This window comes from Argentina silus, assembly GCF_951799395.1.
Source record: "Argentina silus genome assembly, chromosome: 2".
Lineage (NCBI taxonomy): Eukaryota > Metazoa > Chordata > Actinopteri > Argentiniformes > Argentinidae > Argentina > Argentina silus.
The window spans coordinates 23,505,128-23,525,911 of NC_139656.1; the positions used below are offsets into that span (position 1 = coordinate 23,505,128).

The 20,784-nt window shown below is 43.3% G+C and overlaps 1 protein-coding gene across 1 annotated transcript in view; it reads right to left on the reverse strand.

The window, feature by feature from the left end:
* gabra3 (gamma-aminobutyric acid type A receptor subunit alpha3) overlaps positions 1-7,780 on the reverse strand; it is a gene marked incomplete at both ends in the record, with an annotated part of 52,988 nt that extends 45,208 nt beyond the window's left edge. The window contains one exon of the mRNA XM_083665047.1: positions 7,695-7,780. Coding sequence (XP_083521173.1) covers positions 7,695-7,780 — 86 coding nt within the window. The remainder of the gene's footprint in view (positions 1-7,694) is intronic.
* Between the last annotated feature and the right edge of the window lie 13,004 nt (positions 7,781-20,784).

A 20,784-nucleotide genomic window follows, 5' to 3' on the forward strand; every position in this document is an offset into this window, starting at 1 on the left:
CTTAAACATGACTTTACAATGTTTAGGGAGAGAGAGAGAAAGAGAGAGAGAGACAAAGGTACTGTATATTCTGCTGCTGTCTTGATAAGGGTTGGAGTGTCCATGATTGAAACTGGAAAATATAACATCTGAATGGCCCATGTTGGACATAAAACACATAGGCTTTTTGATAAACCATCATATTACTAATATTTTTGCATAAACATTACATCAGCCCACCATGATCCAGACACAGCTGACCTTTTTGACTGGATATGTTCTGAGTGAGTCACAGGTGCCAGAAACATACAAATATGTCTCACAGATAGATGGCAAACATATGTGTCCCCCATCTGGTTTAACAGGCAACAGCTCAGTACTGAGCTCTCCCTGATCTACACTGGGGCTGAGGGCCTGGGACATGGGGGCAGATCTCTCTCTGTCTCTCTCTCTCTGTCTCTCTCTCTCATCATACTCTTTTCCAACAGTATCCTTGAATCCCTTAATCTCTCTCCAACTCTGTAACCCTCTCTTTTCTCACCTCCGCTCTCACTCTCCCTCCCCTTACACCTTCATTTCCCTTTTTTTCATTTCACCGACACCAGCAGTAAAATAGATTCCAAACCTGAAATGAGCTGCAAATGTTATTTATCTTTTGTTGCAGTTACTGCATATTATTTACGTGCTGTATACACATCATATACACATGTACACACGCTTGGTGTTGGAGGCTCTTTTAATGCGATACATCTATTGCTCTTGCAACAGCATTTTAAATGAATAGCCAGTGAATGTAAAAATGTTGTGTTCCTAAAAGAAGACTTGGGGCATTAATCAATAGCCATTTGAAACAAACCTCTGTTTGAGTGCTTTGGCAAGCATATGCACACCTGCACATTTCTAACAAGAGAGTCGGATACAATCTGATCACCCTGCCAAATGAAAGTCAACGCCCCTTGCTGGGGGCCGCTCTTCAATCTTACTCTGCACATTAACGGAAAGGTTCCCTAGCCTCCACACTGAGCAGGTTGAATACAGTCAATTTGCTTTATTGCCTGGAGTACTGGCAGGTTGTGACCTAAACGACACCATTGGCCTTTTCCACATTCTCCTTGTTTCCCTTTACAGGACACAGGGCCTCGAAGTGTGCTGATTCAGAAACCCTTCGGCACAAACCCAATCAGCTCTGTCTGTCTGTCTGTCTGTCTGCCAGCCTGTCTGTCTCTGTCTGTCTGTCTGTCTCTGTTTGTCTGTTGGCGCTGTGTGCTGAACCAGACCCATCTTTACCCAGCAGCTGCTGCTCCTCTCACCCCTGCAAAGGCTGGCCAGGACTCAAACACATTGGATGGGCCCTCGTAGGATCATGTAGCCTCTCCCATTTACATCTGCCTTGTCTGTTTGCAGACAAGGGACCTTAATTATTCAGGAAGTTTACACCTGTTAACACCAAAAAGGTAAAAGTAGTAGGTTAGGTTATAAGAAGCAATGACATTCAAGCGAAGTGTAAATGATGATAGTTTAACATTTTAGTTTTCTGTTTTGTGCTTTTTTTGCCTATTGAAAAAACATGTGAAAAAACATTGCACCTGATGCAAAGGCTTGGTAAATTTGGGCCACGCTACAAACCATTCCAGTAACTCCCCACCTCCCCAAATTGCATGTGTAAAGGGTTAAAAAGGTCCCGTATGTAACATTCAAGCTTTCTAAACGCCTCCTAATGACTGTGTTGTAATGACTATGTTCAATTGGTAGCGATCAGGAAATGAGATTCCTTGAAATAAATATTTCATTTACGAATGCTTTTTTGTCAGGAAAAAGTCTAAAATGGTGTATCCAACTTGACACTCAGTTTGCATATAAACATGTTGTTAATGCCAGGGGTGTTCTAGGGGAGTGGACTCACCGATTTTTGCCTTTTTGTCTCTGGTAGCTGCCTCTTCGAATAGTACGCATATGCAGAAACACAACAGCTAATGTCCAACACTGCAAGTCCATTTCGGGGGGTTATATTATTATTAGGGAATATTATTTGGAAATTCAAACTGATTTTCACCGTGGTGGTTAGAGGTGGCAGATTTCCTACAAAATTACGCCCTGCACCTTTAAGGCCGAAGAGCTGAGATCAACCTCCAATACCTAGTCAGGCTCTAGAAAGCGACCAAACCAGGAGAAAGGACCAACTAGAGTGACATACTACAACCTACAATCTTGCTGTATTCATACATACGATATACATGTAATAATATCCCTGGGAGATTTGAAAAGAAAACTATTGTGCTCACAAATTACTCTGATCTACATGTAGCAAGTTTTTTGTTTGTTTTTGTCCCCCCCAAACATTAAAGTGCAATGTGTCCTTGGTTTAGTGCCTTTGGCTAAATTAAGATCTACTGTGTGTGAGTGAATTAAATATACAGCAGCATGCATAAAAAGGTCTTTCTACTGTTCTACTGGAATAATTATTCCTAACGTTTTACTTAGGCAGAATGCATCTCCTAGGGGCTTTCTTCATATTAGTTTCTCTTCTTTCAACTTCATAATTATTTCAGAGAAAGTTTGTACCTTTTATGGAGCAAAGCCTGTTAAGTGAACATTGTTTAACTGACTGGCTTCCCAGAGTTTTGTCATGCTTTTCTGAAGCTCTGTGCAGGCACTCAATCTGGATGCTTCACTTATTTTGGGCTATTCCCTTGTGTTCAGTCCAATGAGGCATGTTGACGTACCAACAGGCAGTGTGCTGTAGAATCACTCTCAACAAGAGCGTGCTTCAACAGACAGGACTCATTGACTGGCGCAAATCTTACAGTACGAGTACTGATAGGATTTTAGGAAAGGCTATCTGAAAGGTGTTCTGGGGTCATAGACCTATCACACCATGAACTGTAACAGGATTCTACAACAGTATTCTCTAAATCCAGTGCAAGCTCCAGCATAACAGGAAGTATATTGGCTTGCACCAAATCACTGTGTAATCAGAGCAAAAAACAATGGACTCCAAAAGAGAGCCCCAGGGCAAAAAACAGAGGATTGCAGTTTGATTGTTTCGGCAGTTTATTTGCAACAGTAGTTCAAGGCCCTTCTCGACGTCACTGAAGGTGTTGAATCATCCATTGAGTCAACTGGCTGTGAGCGGTCAGTAATGAGACAGACATGTATCATCCGTTAGAGCCGAGGGCAGGATTGAGTTCTCCGTGTTGAGAGTGCAACTGTGCCGAGACGCCCTCTGGGGGATCCTCTAATATGATTCACAGATGCCTGCTGGGACTGTTCACCAATTAGGAACTTTGAAGCTGACAGATCAATTACTCAATATATATCAGCACAATGCTGCTGTTAGTTATCCCAACTGAAATGCAGGTAATTAGCAGGGGGATCAATAAACTGTGAGCAGGATGGAGAACGTGGGGAGATGTACTGTAGGGTAATTTCAGATTGATAAACACATTAATTAAATGTTCCCTGTCAATAAAGAAAAGGCGCTGCTTAACCGTGGTGTTCTTCAGTATGAGATGCTCCAATATCCACCATCCTCATCTCTTGTCCTGCAAAAAAAAGGCCAAGATGGGATCTCACCCCCCAAACCACACTGGGCATGTCACGTCACTGTTATGAAAATGTTGGTCAGCCACAGCTGAATCACTCCCACAGCTGACTAGGAGACATGCTAGACAAGCTCCATGAGCAGCGTGGCCTCACGTGGGGCTTGTGGCACTGCAGCGCAAGTTTAGTTTACACAGCTATCCAGATACTTTACACCACAAGACTGAGTCTGCCCAAAGCCTCTCTCTGGTCAGCGGCTTGACTGACAGCACGCTTCTGTTCCAGTACGTGCCTGGAACAGCATCCCCAGCGCAACCCCTTCGGGACACAAACGTTACGCTCATGAGGCATGCCCAGTAGCCTATAATTGGAGGGTTAGGATGCAATAGCATTGTTTTCATAGTTTATGAATTATTAAATTCGAGCACTGGTGCCTTATGTCATGTGATATTGATATAGTATCTGACAGTGCTCTACATAGAAACATTTACTTTTTTACTTTACTTTTCTTCATGTGGCTGAAAAAGGAACGCAAGTCATCACCAGGCAAGTATCCAAGAGAGCATTGCAGGGAGGCTCATGAGGGAATACATTACCCTCTCCCAGCCTTGTAACACATTAACCTTGACAATGCCACCGTAACGTTGACAGAATGTTATCTGTCGACCGGGTCACATCTCAAAGTGACGCCCTTCCCTTCCATCCCGTGAATAATACATGCGAGATGGGGAGAGAAAAGGGAGAGGAGCAGGGAACTTCAGACGCTCTATCCATAGCGTGGTGGACATACAACACTCTCTCCCTTATAGCCATTGATTATGTGTCACTTTAGCCGGTGACGCTTAAAACGGATTCCAAACAAAACAGACAACAGAAGAAGGTCTGGCTGTCCGCACTCGTTAGCCAGGGATTGGAGGCGAGGCGGATTGCGGGGAGTTGTAAGACCTCCATAGAATGGAAATGAACACAGCCACTGCTCATTCATATGTAAAAGATGGATTGTTGCGAATAATAGTTTAATCAAGCCCTGCCTATCAGTGAGCGTGTGCAGTGAGGGATTGCGGCGATGCACAGAGTGACAGAACCTAATATGAGGGATTTGTCTGTGACAACTTTATCCATTAGCAAAGTCTCCTGCCTGCACTGTAGCAAAGCCGATTTAGAGCCCGGCGATGGTATCAGTGGGCATCAGGGAGGCGGCAGGACTCGGGGAGAGACAGCTTTGCTGATGTGGAGAGATACTCTGGAGGTATAAGCACTCTGGTGCTCTGAAGTCTAAAAGGATTATTTACAAACTTGGTCATGGCTGGTACGGCTGTACACTTACATTTTCGGTTCAGATACAAATTTCCAGAGACAGACACCACATCACAATGCCCACCCCCCACCTCTGCTCCCCTCCACTTTAAATCTAAAAAGGGGGAACTCAGGCAAAGCCTCACCTAGCGCAGGTTTTACTAAATGCAATTTGCTGAGTAAAGATTGCCATGCAAGGACGCTGCGTCGTTTCTCAAGTGATTGAGGACGCCTTGATGATATGCACCAAGAGTATGCTTAATCTAGCCCCGTCCCCCAGAAAAAAAGATTAATTTCTATGCCCCTGGAGTCAGGGTGGCAGTGTGTGCGGTTATATAGACACATTTTAGGACATACTGCATTTGTGGCTTCCAAAGACTGCAGAAGCACTGGAACTGGATACCTTTGATGCTTTAAAAACACAACAACACAGACATTAGAGAGAGAGACAGATAGAGAGGGAGAGAGAGAGACAGATAGAGAGGGAGAGAGAGAGACAGAGCGGGAGAGAGAGAGACAGAGCGGGAGAGAGAGAGGCAGAGCGGGAGAGAGAGAGGCAGAATGAGAGGAAGTGAGAGACGCCAATGACTGCTGTTGTTATTACTACTCTTTTTCTGCCTCCTTGAGATGTCAGAGAAGAGGAGTCAGAGCCAGCATGCAGCACACTCACAATTCACGCTTATTAATATCTGGAAACATATGATCCAATTTCAGAATGAAGGGAATGCCACCTAAATAATGTTAAGCACATCTAATCTCTGCTAAGACATGGTTGAACGTTTTTTTCTTTTTTTTAACAAAGCAGGACTAACCTTAATGCCAGCTCTGAAGCTCTGCCTCATGGAGCCATTACTCTTTTCCTCTCATTCTCAGGATACATTTCCACATAACCGCATTAGAGAGAAATAATAAATACCATAGTTTATTGGTCCATCCCAGGGGAAGTCGAAGTTAAACTTAGTTTGGGAGAAGCAAGGCAACAAAAGGCCGGGGATCAGACAGGGAGGCTTAACAAAGCACAGATACCGTATTTCAAATTCACAGAGAGGGGCCGTTCTGATACTGAGAGAGAGAAATGGGTCATCTAAATAAGCAGGACTATTTAGGTTCCTCACTTAAGTCACCAGAAAGATTATTAGGACAACAAAGTGAGCCGAGACATGAAACAAGCCACTACAAGGCCTCAATTTGTCTGTTTAAACGGCTTGTTTACTCTGTTTGGGCTTGTTTGTTTTGCTAATCATCTGAATCATTTACATATTCCGTAACTCGGGTATACTGGGAACTACAGTATAATCTCCATTATCATCGTCATCATCATCATCTTCCTCCTCATTATAATATTGCATGTTTCAGGACGCACAGATTTCTCAGAGCTTTTGTTATTAACATTGTTTGTTTTTTTACTGTATGCATGTATGCATGCACCGGGCAAAAATCTGCATTGCAAACAGCAAACAGGAATGGATTGCCAGCATGTCTGAAAAATAAGGATGCATCGTACATTTTCCAAAGAGCAAATCAACCTAATAATGGGGGAGGAAACGATGGGATTTACTTGAAGGGTGTATATGAATACGGAAACGTATAGTGGAAAACAGGCTCTGTTATGTCACATCAAATCAGATTCGGTCCATCTTTCTTTTCCATTCTTTGCTGACACTGTATAAAATGAATCACTGCTCCAACAGTGCAAGGTTTTTTAAATTACTCCAATTGAATATTGTGTGTGTGCGCCTGTGTGTATGTGTGTGTGTGTGTGTGTGGGTGTGTGTGTGCGTGCGTGTGTACTAGTGCTGAATTGGTTTTGCACCACCGCCCATTTCTCCCCAACCACCTCTTTCTCCTCCACTCCCCATCTGATTCTTGATATGCTCCTAACTCTAGCTAGATGGAAAAAGGAGATTTCAATCAATGCATTTCTTTGACAGATTACCCTGACTGGGGTGCTTAATTCTGGGATGAAGAGAGTCCTCATGTGTAATGCTGACCACACAAACACACACATTCTGTGCAATTATACTGTATACATCACATGCATGCACAAGCTACAAGCTTTAATGCGAAAAAAAGACTCATAGTTTTAACGTTTTTGAGAAGATTGCATTTGACTTACTGTCTCCTTGCATTTGACATGCTAATCAGAGATGTATCAATATAATAACAGTATATTACTCCAAGGAAATAGGCTGGTAATGTGGAATGGGTAATAGATGAGACAGAATGGATAGATGCCAATTGACTGTGTTAATCAGTAAGGGCAAGTAGTATTGAAGTGAGATAGGGCTGAGACAGTACAGTATAGACTAAGCAAAACATTAGTTAGAAAAATGTTGCTTTGGGCTGGGTACAGCAGCCGGGGTCATGTTCCTGAATGGATACATGAGGCCAAAGCATGTACAGTAGCACCCTAGGGCTGTGTAGGAACACTGATCTTAGGCCTTTTCTCTGGCCAGGCTTGGCAAGCGCCTCCTCCTGGCGGCACCGTTCTACAGATGTGAAATTCACAAGTACTGTACTGTATGCTGTTAACAGGCAGTGAGAGCTGACTGGCACCATGGCAAGGCAATCTGGGCTAAGCCCTGTCTCGCCTTCCCTCAGGTCTACCCTCAGTCGGCCTTCTTCCAGGTTTATTGAGCCCCGCTTTGCCACTAGAAATCCAATAGCGATTTACACTCAGCCACGTCTGCCTCCAAATGGCATTCTGCGGATCATAAAGCCTGGCCGCAGAACTGGGGCGGCGTTATTAATGAATGTATTAGCTACAACACATCCCCAGAGCTTCAACATGGGGGACAGAGGAGGAGGAGGAGGAGGAGGAGGAGAGGATGGAGAGAGGAGAGAGAGAGAGAGAGAGAGAGAGTGATGAGTCATCCTACCCAGTTTGAGGAAAGGGGTTGAGGAGCAGAATGGAGATCCATATGCCCGCGACGAATGCTGCAAGTTTCCCGGGAGTGGCAGCCATATCAAACTGCGCCCCAAAACCCTGTCGAAAAAAGAAGGGATCGGGGGGAATCAGAGTGGTTGAGTTAGAAAGGGTTGGGCACCAGCTTATGACTAATTGGCTACTACAATGTTGAAAACTGTTTGACATGCAGATGATGGTGCATTAGCATTCTCAGATCAATGCGAATCTCTGGGCCTAGAAAGTAGAGCACACAGTCACATGATAACAAAAAAAAAGCTTGTCATCTTGTTTCCCTGACAAGATGACAAGCTTTGCCAGAGACAGGCAGGGGTTCTGATGAATGTAATGATGCTGCCCTACGTCCACGGTGACACAGAGACATTGAAGGGGCTCTCAGTGTTTGGGAAAACTATTGTGAACATACTTTATAACAATAGCATTTAGATTATTAAGCTCTTATAACCTTTTGAGGAGTAATACTGTATATACACAATACGTATTCCATTATTTCTAAACACTCATAACCATTATAAGGATTCACAAGCATTTATATAGCAATTATAATGCACTGAAAATCTACTGAAAGTTATTACAGTGTTACTGTACAACACTCTCTATAAAAGGCCCAAAATAAGAACTGCAAAGACATCTTGAAAGCATACATGATGCCAATAATATCATTGAAAACATTCATAAATGGCCGAAAACCAGAGATGAGCTTCAGGATGAACAGTATGTCTCTACACAGTGATACGGAGTGCTACCATGAGGAACATGTTGTGCCAAAATGTTAATGTTTCGATATAAATGTCAAATACAAACTCACACATGCTTTTAACATTAGGCTTTGAACATTATATATGTATTATTATGTGCCAACCCCTGTGACTAAGGCACTTTAAAGGTTGCAGGTTCACTGGAATAAACTCCCCCAGTGGGCTTCAACCTTTTCTAGTCACCTTTCTATTCCTGCTTGTTAATATGGTAGTACTATGTCCTGCTGTGATTGACGACAACATGCCCTTTGCTGTCAGCTATGAGTCCTGCTTTCGATGCAATCATGACAAAACTAATATGAATATTTGACCATGTTGAGACAGTGGGGGGAAACCTTCAATTGGCAACAACAGGAAATGATTCAAATGAAACAAGTCCAACGTGTTGCCTTCCTCACGAGCAAACATACACAGGAGGACAAGATAATTTATGAGCTTTTCTTCCCAATATGCAGCAGCACAAAAGCTATGGAGCATAAATACTGAGTAATTCCTCTCACGCAGGCAGCAGAGCTCTGATTGGAGTGTCACCCAACCAGCAGGCTGCAGCATTAGGAGGTCCATGCCGTTTCCCCCTCAAGAGGTTACTTTATAAAGCTGCTGTTATTCGCCCATTTCTTCAGAGACACACCAACGGTATAGGCTTTGTAGGGATTAATAATGGAATCTCCCACACATGCATACATTATGAGCCAACAGAGACTGTAGGGAGCTAGGGACTGGCAAGGAGACAACACAAACAAAAAAACAAAAAAGTCAACAAAAATTGCCCTTTCAGCCAAGAGGAAACATAGACGCCTTTTACTGGATTTAAAGAAAAATCTGGCAACCACATACAGTGCCTATAGAAAGTCATCATACCCTGTGAAATCTTTACCTTTTGTCACATTACACCCTGGAAATTAAAATAAATCAAATCTAACTTTTTTGAGCTGTATGTACACATTATAACCCTCATCATCAAAGTGAAAATAAAAAAAATAAAAATTCTGGACAATTATTAAAAATGAATTAGTGAAATACCTGGTTTGGTTAGTGATCAGCCCCTTAGAGTATACCATTATAAACTTGCTCAGGTGCAACCAATCAACTTCCAGATCAAACACCAGGCTAATTGCCCCCCACCTGACGTCAATTGTAGTGGTTTTGATTACTTCAGAATAAAACCAGCTGTTTCTTGAGGATTCCACTACTAGAAGTGCATGGTTCTGCAAAGAATTCACCATGGTTGGAAAAGTACTTTCAAAAGGCCTCTGGGATAAAGTTGTAGGAAGGCACAAGTTAGGTGAAGACTACAAAAAGATTTTGAAGGCTTTAGCTATCCCTCTGAGTACTGTTCAGAGCATCATTAAGAAGTGGAAGGCGTATGGCACCACCAACACCTTGCCTAGATCAGGCCGTCAGTCCAAACTGGATGACCGAGCCAGGAGGACATTGATCAGAGAAGCTACCAAGAGGCCAAAGGCAACTTTGAAGGACGTACAAGTCTTTATGGCTGGGACTGATCTGTCTGTGCATGTGACAACAATCTCACAAGCTTTACACAAAGCTGGCCTGTATGGCAGGGTAGCAAGAAAGAAGCCTTTTCTGAAAAAGTTGCCATGTGGAAAAAGGTTTTATGGTCAGACGAGACTAAGATTGAACTTTTTGGACTGAACTCCAAGTGCTATGTTTGGCGAAAACCAAACACAGCACACCACCCAAAACACACCATACCTACTGTGAAGCATGGTGGTGGCAACATTATGTTGTGGGGATGTGGGCAATTGGACTGGGCAATTGGTCAGGATTGAAGGGAAAATGGATGCTGCCAAGTACACCCAAATTCTTGAGGACAACCTGTGTCCCTCTGCTAGACAGCTGAAGATGGGCAGGTCATTCACCTTCCAACACGACAACGATCCTAAACATTCCGCCAAAAGAACAACACAGTGGCTTAAGGATAGAAAGGTGAATGTCCTTGAGTGGCCAAGTCAGAGCCCTGACTTAAATCCGATAGAAAATCTGTGGATGGACTTGAAGAGAGCAGTCCATCGCCGCTCACCACGGAATTTGACTGAACTCGAACAATTTTGCAAGGAAGAATGAGCAAATATTCTCCAATCTAGGTGTGCAAAGCTAGTAGAGACATATCCAAACAGATTGATGGCTGTAATTGCACCAACCCTGTTATTCTTGTTTTTCATTTTTTATAAATTTTCAGAACTGTCGCCTTTTTTTTCATTAGTTTGATGTTGTATGGCTAAATTTGTACATAAAGCTTTTTTTTTTTAATGGGTTTTGATTTCAGGCTGTACGACAAATATAGTAACTATTTCAAAGGGGTATGACGACTTTCTATAGGCACTGTACATACTGCATTACTTACACTGTAACCAACTGGGTAGGATTTTTTTAAACAAAAAAATAAAATAAAGGTGAGAGTGTTATCAGCGACAAAGGTACTGGTGTGTGTGTGCGTGTGTGTGTGTGTGTGTGTGTGTGCACATGTGTGTGTGTGTGTGTGTGTGTGTGCACATGTGTGTCAGAGAGAGATAGAGAGGGCAATGCTTTCATTAGCGTTAGAGAGTAGGGGGAGCTGGAAGCAGCTGGTAAATACGAAGTCCTTCATCTACCCTATTGATCTGCTCTCGCTTTTACATTTTGAATCCCCTAGATTCTGGCACCAAGGCAATAACTAGATTCTGGCACAAGTGCACACTTTCCATGGACTATATACAGCACAGTACAGGTTGACAATGTTTCTCCCACTACAACAATGAGGAGTGACTTGACAGAAGGTGCCTAAGTGCATCTATGAGATATTTCATGTTTTGTGTCTACCTCTCTCTAATCGTAAGATCAGCTGTTGACAAAATCCTACATGACAAAGCCAACATATAAAAAACACATGCTGTCACAGACCTTCTCTAAAAATTATATATAATTCAGCACTCCGAGTGCTTTCTGACACATCTATCAGCTTCTGAGGGTGTGAAAAAAAAACCTGCCTCGGTATGTGCCGTCCTGCCCAAAGAGAGAGTGGTGAGGCTAAATCCTCTCAACTGTATGTGCATGTACGCAGGAAAAAACAACAACAAACCATATTGAAAATAGACACATCTCCCTGCCGGCACCTGTCAAACCATCAGAGAGAAAGGTCAAAGAAACTCAGCTCACTTTATCTCCATGGCCATATGTGTCAATAGTCAAATACCACCGGGGCCGGCTGTCCATCACAGCTCCAGGCCCACATGTGGACTACAAAGTAAGATTCATGTTTGGCTAAATGACCACTGATTAAAACGCATGCCTTAAGAGATCCCTGCATCCCATTGGAGACTGTCTAAGAGCAGGAGGAACATCAGGAGAAGCGAGCGAGGCATCTCCAGATCACACAGACACAGACACAGACACAGACACACACACACACACACACAGACACAGACACACAGACACAGACACACAGATTACACACACAGACACAGACACACACACACAATGGCTCAGCACTGTGGGTCAGCAGTGGCTTGGTCACTGGAGCGTATTACAGCTAACTGCTTAATAGCAGCTGTGTCTTGGTTGAGAACCTCCTCCATTTTGCATTGATGAGAGACCCCCCCCTACCACCCTACAGAGCGAGAGGATCAAACACAGATCTTCCTCAAGGGGATCAATGTTCTCAGTTAGAAGAAGTGGGTAACCCAAACGATCTGAGGATGGGTAAACAGCTTGTGTGTGAGATGGTAAAAATTAGCACTCAGTTCAGTCAGGTTACAGAGACAAACAGGTCTGGCCCATATCATGACCACGTGTCTCTGTCCCTGATGACTCCATTCTTCCTAGACTGAAACTAGGCTGAAACACTTTAGAATATCCCAGATATTCATTCCAGCTGAGAACCAAATGACTTTGTTTAATCGTTGTCTCTCTCTCTGCGATTTTATTAATGGGCCTATATTACGACTAATTCTGGATCGTTAGCCATTAGAGATTTTATGTAGCCCATAAAAGCCGCAGGATCCCGGATCCTCCAGAGCCAGAAATAACATTTCCTTGGCCTATAATGTCTGACTGAAAATTACGTCTCTAATGTCATGACATCTACTGCTTCCTACTGAAGCGAGTCCTGCTCGCATGGAGGTCATCATCTCCCATATTTCATGTTTAAGAGCCTTAAATGTCATTGATGCATTCATCCATAGGCAAAGACAAGGAGGAGACTGATGGTATGATACAGTATTGTAAGTTACTTTACACATGTAGATTGTTAGGAGACAAAAGCGTGTACAAACCAATACACGTTACACTCTGAAAGCAACATAAGCTAGGGTGATCCTTATCGGCATGCACAGAGAAAGTGTACTGTAACTGGACTGCACGCAATATAAATAAGTAATAAACCTCTCTCTCTAGGTTTCCTTTAGATGTCATGGCAGCCCTCTCTCTTGATAATACCATGTGGACTTCAAACCCCTCTGCAAAGTGTAATTTAAGCCCTGTGTCTGCAGTATCATTTACTAGTACAGTATCAGAACACCATTCATACTATCTAACTGACACTAGCCTCCATGCCACTACCGGCTTCTGTTACCACTTGGCGGACAGGCAAAAGACACCTCCATGGTGGCGGCAGCTTCACGCTGGTGTCCCAAGCCTGGGCTGTCTACTCCTGTTCACAGTCACACGTACGGGGGCTGAGAGGGCACACACAATATGACAGCTTTGAGTTTGCAACCCCAAAATCATCTAACAGCACAGGACAAACCAACGAGGAGCTCGCTAGTGGGAGGGACAGGTGACTCTGACATTTCAAGTAAATCAGGAAGCAGAGGGGGAAAAAAACCTTGTGTCACCTCCCGACTGCAAGGTGAGACAACTTAATTAAGCTTTTTATAGGTGCCATTCTGTAATATTAGTGTTGTAGCACTCCATGAGCAGACAGGGAAGATCAAGATGACTTTAATACCTGACTAAGCAAGGTCAACAAGGCCTTTCAACAGCTTGGGTCTTCTAGAGGCAGCACAGAAACCAACTTGGGGTGGACGTTGACAGGGGGCAAGGAGAGGTGTTTGCCAATTAAGGACATATCACCTCAGATAGCAAGTGGCAGCAAGAAAAGAAACACCCGCATGAAACAGTTGTGGTAAGAGTCTGACCAAACAGCCGAGATGTAACCTTGTGCTTTCATATTAATGTGATAAGCAAATAGGATGCTGCTGAGGGAATGGGGCTGGTCTAAGTCTGCTCCTTGGGCTATATAATCCACTTCAAAGCAATGTTTACTCTGCCTCTGGTGTGATCAGAGAGGGAAACACTGAGGCATGTATGAGCCCCTGTCCTAGAAACACCCTGGTTTGGACTAAACATAGATGGATAACAAAATGCAAGTTAGTCCAATATGATTTATGAGCTCCAATACAAATCTGTTTCAGAAAACCATTGACAGTCCATTTCTGTCAAGCTGGATCTATAATGACTACACACCTACATGCGTTCGTTCAAATGAAGCACAATTGGGCCATCTCTTTTGAGATATTGCTGGTTCTGCAATATTAGACACCCATTTATCAAAATATGCAAGCTGTACAATACAGAAATGAAGAGGTCTGCAGGTACAGTAATTCCCATAGAATTAATATATGGAACATGGAATGTGAACAATCTACTTAGGAACACTCTCATGTGACTGAGCACAAGTGGGGAAGATGCCATTGAGGTACATACACTCACTGCGCAGTTTATTAGGAACACTATACTAATACTGGGTAGGGCCTCCCTTTGCTCTCAAAACAGCCTAAATTCTTCGTGGCATTGATTCCACAAGATGTTGGAAACATTCCTTTGAGATTCTGGTCCATGATTACATGATTGCATCACGCAATTCCTGCAGATTTTTCAGATTTTTCTCGGTCAGGTTCACTTTCAAGCTGTGAATCTCCCGTTCTACCACATCCCAAAGGTGTTCTATTGGATTCAGATCTGGTGACTGGGAAGGCCACTGAAGAACACTGAACTCATTGTCATGTTCATGAAACCTTGTGACATGGTGCATTATCATGCTGGAAGTAGCCGTTAGAAGATGGGTAAACCGTGGCCATGAAGGGATGCGCATGGTCAGCAACAGTACTCAAATAGGCTGTGGCATTCAAGCAATGATTGATTGGTATTAATGGCCTCAAAGTGTGCCAAGAAAACATTCCCCACACCATTACACCACCTCCACCATGAGAAGGAGTACAGGTGTGCCTAATAAAGTGTTCTGTGAGTGTATATTCCAATAGTTACAATATACAAACGGTACGATAATCCAATACAATCTGTAAGAACATAGCCGACAAGATGCCTTAAAGTACAAACTGGTTGAAGATAATGAACTAGTTGAAATGCAACAAAACAATCCCAGGCAGACACACATATTGTACAGTATGGGGGATAGAATTATGGTGAGATCTCAGATATTGTGTCCCATATCAAAATCACACACTACGCATCTACGGAATATCTCATGCCTCCCCACACATAGTTACTCATCTAAATAGCCAGATTTGAGAAGATAAAATACTTTTAGAATAATTATGTAAATGAGTGTGACTGTACAATTAGTCTTTCTAGAGACCTGCAGGATAGTGCAACAGCTCTGCACAGATCATTACAACAGTAAATGACATACACACTTTTCCCATTCGAATGGAAACCAGATGTTAAACGTGGGATAGGGGCTGCCTCGTAGGCGAAATCTGTCTGAGTGCATTAAGGGTTCCCAGTGAAGACCAATCGCTTCTCTAGCACACACCACCTGCGCTCAAAGCAATGCAGTATTACCTTATGCTATCATGTTTTCAGCCTACCATTTGCACGACCTTGACTTTTAAATGTTGCTGCTCTGATGATCTTCACTTAATTTGATTATTCTCTTTCTACAGACCCATTTAGAGAACTTTCAAATTATCTACATGGGGCATGTTTAGGCTAAATGGGGCAAAGCAAACACATCTCACAATAGAGCAATGTGATCCTTACATATTCAGAAACATAGAATACATGAACATAAAATCATAATACATATACGCACAGGCAGCATCTATTCAAACCATATTATGGTCTGCACACATGCAGCATCAGACAACCCAGCAGGAAGTGATTATGTTATATAACCATCAACCAAGGTTACTGTTGTTTGACAAGTGGGGTGACAGGGGATGGTAATGATGCCACTACTTATGATTTACTTCACTATGGCTCTCATTAGAGGCAGGCATTCCACTAACGCTCCCGTTTCACATACTCTCTGTGGTCCTACCAGAAACACAAAGGGGATGGAGAATTAAAGACTAGTAAGAGATCCACACACTTGCTTACATGCAGTGCAGAGAGACATTACTGGGGAAACATCCTGTGTCAAATGAATGGTTCTCTGGAGTTGTCATCAATGGTAAACACTCTCAACAATATGTTTCTTTTGCAGGCGTTCTTGGACTGAGATGGAGAAAAGCTTTAGGCTACAGAGGAGGACTCAGAAATGGCTGTTTTTTCAAGACAAGAGGAGAAAAAGAGAAGAAAATCTCATTATAAGTAGCGTTTCCAGTTCCTAAGTGCCCAATGGACCATGCTGCAGCACTAGCATTCGCCTCATTGTGTTCCAACTGCAGCATTCCTACTACAGCTAAAGCTAATAGCTGCTATTCTTCAAAACACTTACAGCCAAGTATATGTATGAGATAACACTGATACATTCAGTTCACTCAATTATTGACGCTTTGATTTCTTGATTTCCCCATTGGCTCACGTAAGAAAGACTAACTGTATCGCATGGTGCCTAATAGAGAATGATGGTGGTACATGTACGAGGTGATGAAGTGTGATAAACAGATTTCACCAATTAACCATGTTGTTGCAGTGAAACCATGTTGTTATTGTCAAATTAAAACACAATGTCCATTGTATTTTTATGGCTTGAGAAGGAATAATTTACTGTAATTATTCAATAACGAAGACCCTGGTCAATGTAATTGTGTTCTTGATTTATACGGTACAGGAGCCGAGTTGTTTTGTTAGCACTTTGATAGTTAATCGAATGTCCAAGCAAACCCACACAATTCTCATCACGTTGGAAGTGAGGACAGTCTTACAAGCACGTACACTGAGGCAGAGAAAATGCAATCCATTACAAAAGAGCGGGGAGAAACACAGAGGCAAAGGTCGCCAAGGGCAACGCTTTAATTCTAGAAACAGACCCAATGTACATAGTGGAATGCCATTTCCACCTCGCAGCTTCGCTCTACATTAGTCAACCCCTGGACCCTGCAACATCAGCACAACTCTCAGCCCCGCCTGGAAGGCTAGGACAGCACCATGGATTGGGGGCAGGAGGCTGGGGCGGTTAATACTCCTCGTCTCAAACGTCAAAAAGCACATTTATGAAATGCTAATTCTGTCAGGTTTTCTCAGAGGACAGCCTCCATCAAACTAGTGGTGTGACATGACAAACAGAGCAGATCCTCACCAGAGAGGGCAATTCATGTTTGTACTGTATGTTCTACTGCTTGGACAGTCAAACTGAAGTCAGGACCATAGAAATAAAGCAAGACGAATTGTAAAGAGGACAATCATTATAGCTAACTTTGTACTTTATGAGTCAAACATTAAGTTTGGATTGGTTGAACAGAAGCATACTGCATCTCTCCATCACCATTCATTCTTATAGTATGGGCATACAGTGCCCTGCAAGTAATGGGGACATTTTTGGCTGTATACTCCAAAGGTTTGGATTTTAAATCAGACAATTAAAGTAGGTTAACATATACAGTATATTCTCAGCTTTTATTTGAAGTTATTTGTGTACATATCGGTCCCACCATTTTGAAATGACACTTATACTATACATAGTCTCCCTGTTTCAGGGCACCAAAAGTATGGAACAGATTAATATAATGTTCAAATTAAACAGTCATGTTTAGTATCTGGTCTAGATAGATAGATAGATAGATAGATAGATAGATAGATAGATAGATAGATAGATACTTTACTGATCCCCGAGGGGAAATTAAGGCATTATAGCAGCTGACATCTGAAACATTATATACAGTAAGGACAGTCCAGTTATGATTTAACATCTCCCAGCCTGACTCTGATCACCCCGATTGAGCCAGCCGGAGGAGGAGTTGTACAGTCTTATTGCGGCAGGCAGAAAAGATCTCCTTAGTGCAATGTGCTTGTCGTAGTCTGTTGCTAAAGGAGCTTCTCTGCTCTGCCACAGTGTCATGTAGGGGATGGGAGGGATTGTCCATGATGGCCAGGAGTTCATCCTCCTATTGGCCACCACCTCCACAGTGTCCAGGGTGACACAGAGGACAGAACCAGCTTTCCTAATAACTTGTTCAGCGTCTTGGTGTCACCTTCCTTGATGCTGCCCCCCCAGCATACCACTGCGTACAGCACTGCGCTGGCCACCACTGACTGGTAGAACATGTTCAGCAGAGTCCTGCACACGCCAAAGACCTCCTCAGGAAATAAAGCCGGCTCTGGCCCCTCTTGTACAGGACATCTGCGTTACCAGTCCAGTCCAGTTTATTGTCCAGGTGCACCCCCAGGTACTTGTAGCTCTGGACCACCTCCACTTCCTCTCCTGGATGGAAACAGGAGACAAGGGGACCCTAGTCCTCCACCATCTCCTTTGTCTTGGTGATATTGAGTAGCAGGTGGTTCTGCTCACACCACTCAACAAAACTGTCCACCAGTCCTCTATACTCGGTCTCCTGGCCTCTACTGACACATCCCACAATAGCAGAATCGTCTGAGAACGTCTGCAGATGGCAAGTGTCTGTGTTGTGCCTGAAGTCCGAGGTATATAGGGTCCTTTGCATGCAATGACTGCCTAAAGTCTGATACCCATTGACCCCACCAGACACTTCTCTGGCGATGCTCTGCTAGGCCTGTAATGCAGCTATATTCAGTTGTTGGTTGTTTTGAGGTATTTTTCCCTAAAATCTTATCATCAGGAAACAAAATGTTTAACAAGTTAAATTGGATTTAAATCTGAAGATTGACTTGGCCAGTTAATAACTTTCCATTTTTGGCCCTGCTATGGCAGTATGTTTGGGGTCATTGTCTAACTGTATGATGAAGCGCCATCCAATGAATTTGTAGGCATTTGCTTGTACTCGAACAGACAAGATGTTTCTGCACACTTCAGAATACATTCTACTACATCAGCAGTTACATCATCAATTAAGACAAGTTAGCCAGTTCTAGTGGCAGCTATACACTCACCAGCCACTTTATTAGGTACACCTTGCTAGTACCGGGTGGACCCACGTTTGGCTTCAGAACTGCCTTAATTCTTTGTGGCATAGATTCAACAAGGTGCTGGAAACATTCCTCAGAGATTTTGGTCCATATTGACATGATAGCATCACACAGTTGCTGCAGATTTGTCGGCTGCACATCCATGATGCAAATCTCCCGTTCCACCACATCCCAAAGGTGCTCTAAGGTGACTGTGGAGGCCATTGGAGTACAGTGAACTCATTGTCATGACATGGCCCGTTATCCTGCTGGAAGTAGCCATCAGAAGATGAGTACACTGTGGTCATAAAGGGATGGACATGGTCTGCAGCAATACTCAGGTAGGCTGTGGCGTTTAAACAATGCTCAATTGGTACTAAGGGGCCCAAAGTGTGCCAAGAAAATATCCCCCTGTTACAACCCGGCTCGCTAGGGGAAAGGGAAGCAACATAAAACCAGATGGATTTGGTAAATTATAGTTATTTTATTAACAAGGAACTTAGATCATTTTTATAAAGGTGACAATGGTGACACAGACTAGGCGACTACTACAAAGGAAAAAGGGCCGGCAGGGGCTGTTCAACTCAAACAAACAAATATAACCAAAAGAGAGCTCATAAAAGGCGAGCAAAACCAAACGTTCTATTTTAACAAAACCAAAGCGAAAATAAAACCTCACTGGCCTAATGCAGCAGACAAAACTTAAATACAGGCAAGAACAGCCACCTCTACTCCTCAAGTGTCTAAACAAAAGAATCCACTACGTGTGGTGCAAATCAGTACAACAAAACTAAACTTGGCCCAATTTTCTATAACAATAACAAATAATAGCCAAGTGCGTTAAGCACAGTATTACAATACAAACCGAAATCTTTCTAACACAATTGTCTCTATCAAGTCTCGCAAGGGAACTGTTCAAACACACACAGCCCCCTGACTGACAAGCTGGCCCCACTTTTATACCCCCCGCACTGGGTCCTGATAGGCGCGCTTGTTGGGACGTATCCAATCAGGATCCCCGCTGGCGATAACGACGGAGTGGGCGGAGCCTCTGAGTCTTGTAGCACATAGCCTGCTTGACAGCACAACAAGAGACATACATGGGCAGGCGTCGGCTGCGGCCGTAACACCCCCACACCATTACACCACCACCACCAGCCTGAACTGTTGATACAAGGCAGGATGGATCCATGCTTTCATGTTGTTCACGCCAAATTCTGACCCTACCATCTGAATGTCGCAGCAGAAATCGAGACTCATCAGACCAGGCAATGTTTTTCCAATCTTCTATTGTCCAATTTTGGTGAGCCCGTGCAAATTGTAGCCTCAGTTTCCTGTTCTTAGCTGACAGGAGTGGCACCCGGTGTGGTCTTCAGCTGCTGTAGCCCATTTGCTTCAAGGTTCGACATGTTGTGCGTTCAGAGATGGTCTTCTGCATACCTTGGTTGTAACGAGTTTGAGTTACTGTTGCCTTTCTATCATCTTGAACCAGTCTGGCCATTCTCCTCTGACCTCTGGCATCAACAAGGCATTTTCGCCCAGAGAACTGCTGCTCACTGGATATTTTCTCTTTTTCAGACCATTCTCTGTAAACCCTAGAGATGGTTGTGCGTGAAAATACCAGTAGATCAGCAGTTTCTGAAATACTCAGACCAGCCCGTCTGGCACCAACAACCACGCCACGTTCAAAGTCATTTAAATCACCCTTCTTCCCCATTCTGATGCTTGGTTTGAACTTCAGCAGGTCGTCTTGAGCATGTCTACATGCCTAAATGCATTGAGTTGCTGCCATGTGATTGGCTGATTAGATATTTGCGTTAACGAGCAGTTGAACAGGTGTACCTAAATAAAGTGGCTGGTGAGTGTACATGTCAAATCCATAACACCCCCTCCACCATGTTTCACAGATGCTGTAAATCATTTCCTCTTGCAATCACTCTGGTACATGATAATCCTCTATCCCCAATACCTTCTTCCAGGCCTCTGCAGGCTTTTTTAGGTATTTTTGAGCAAATTGTA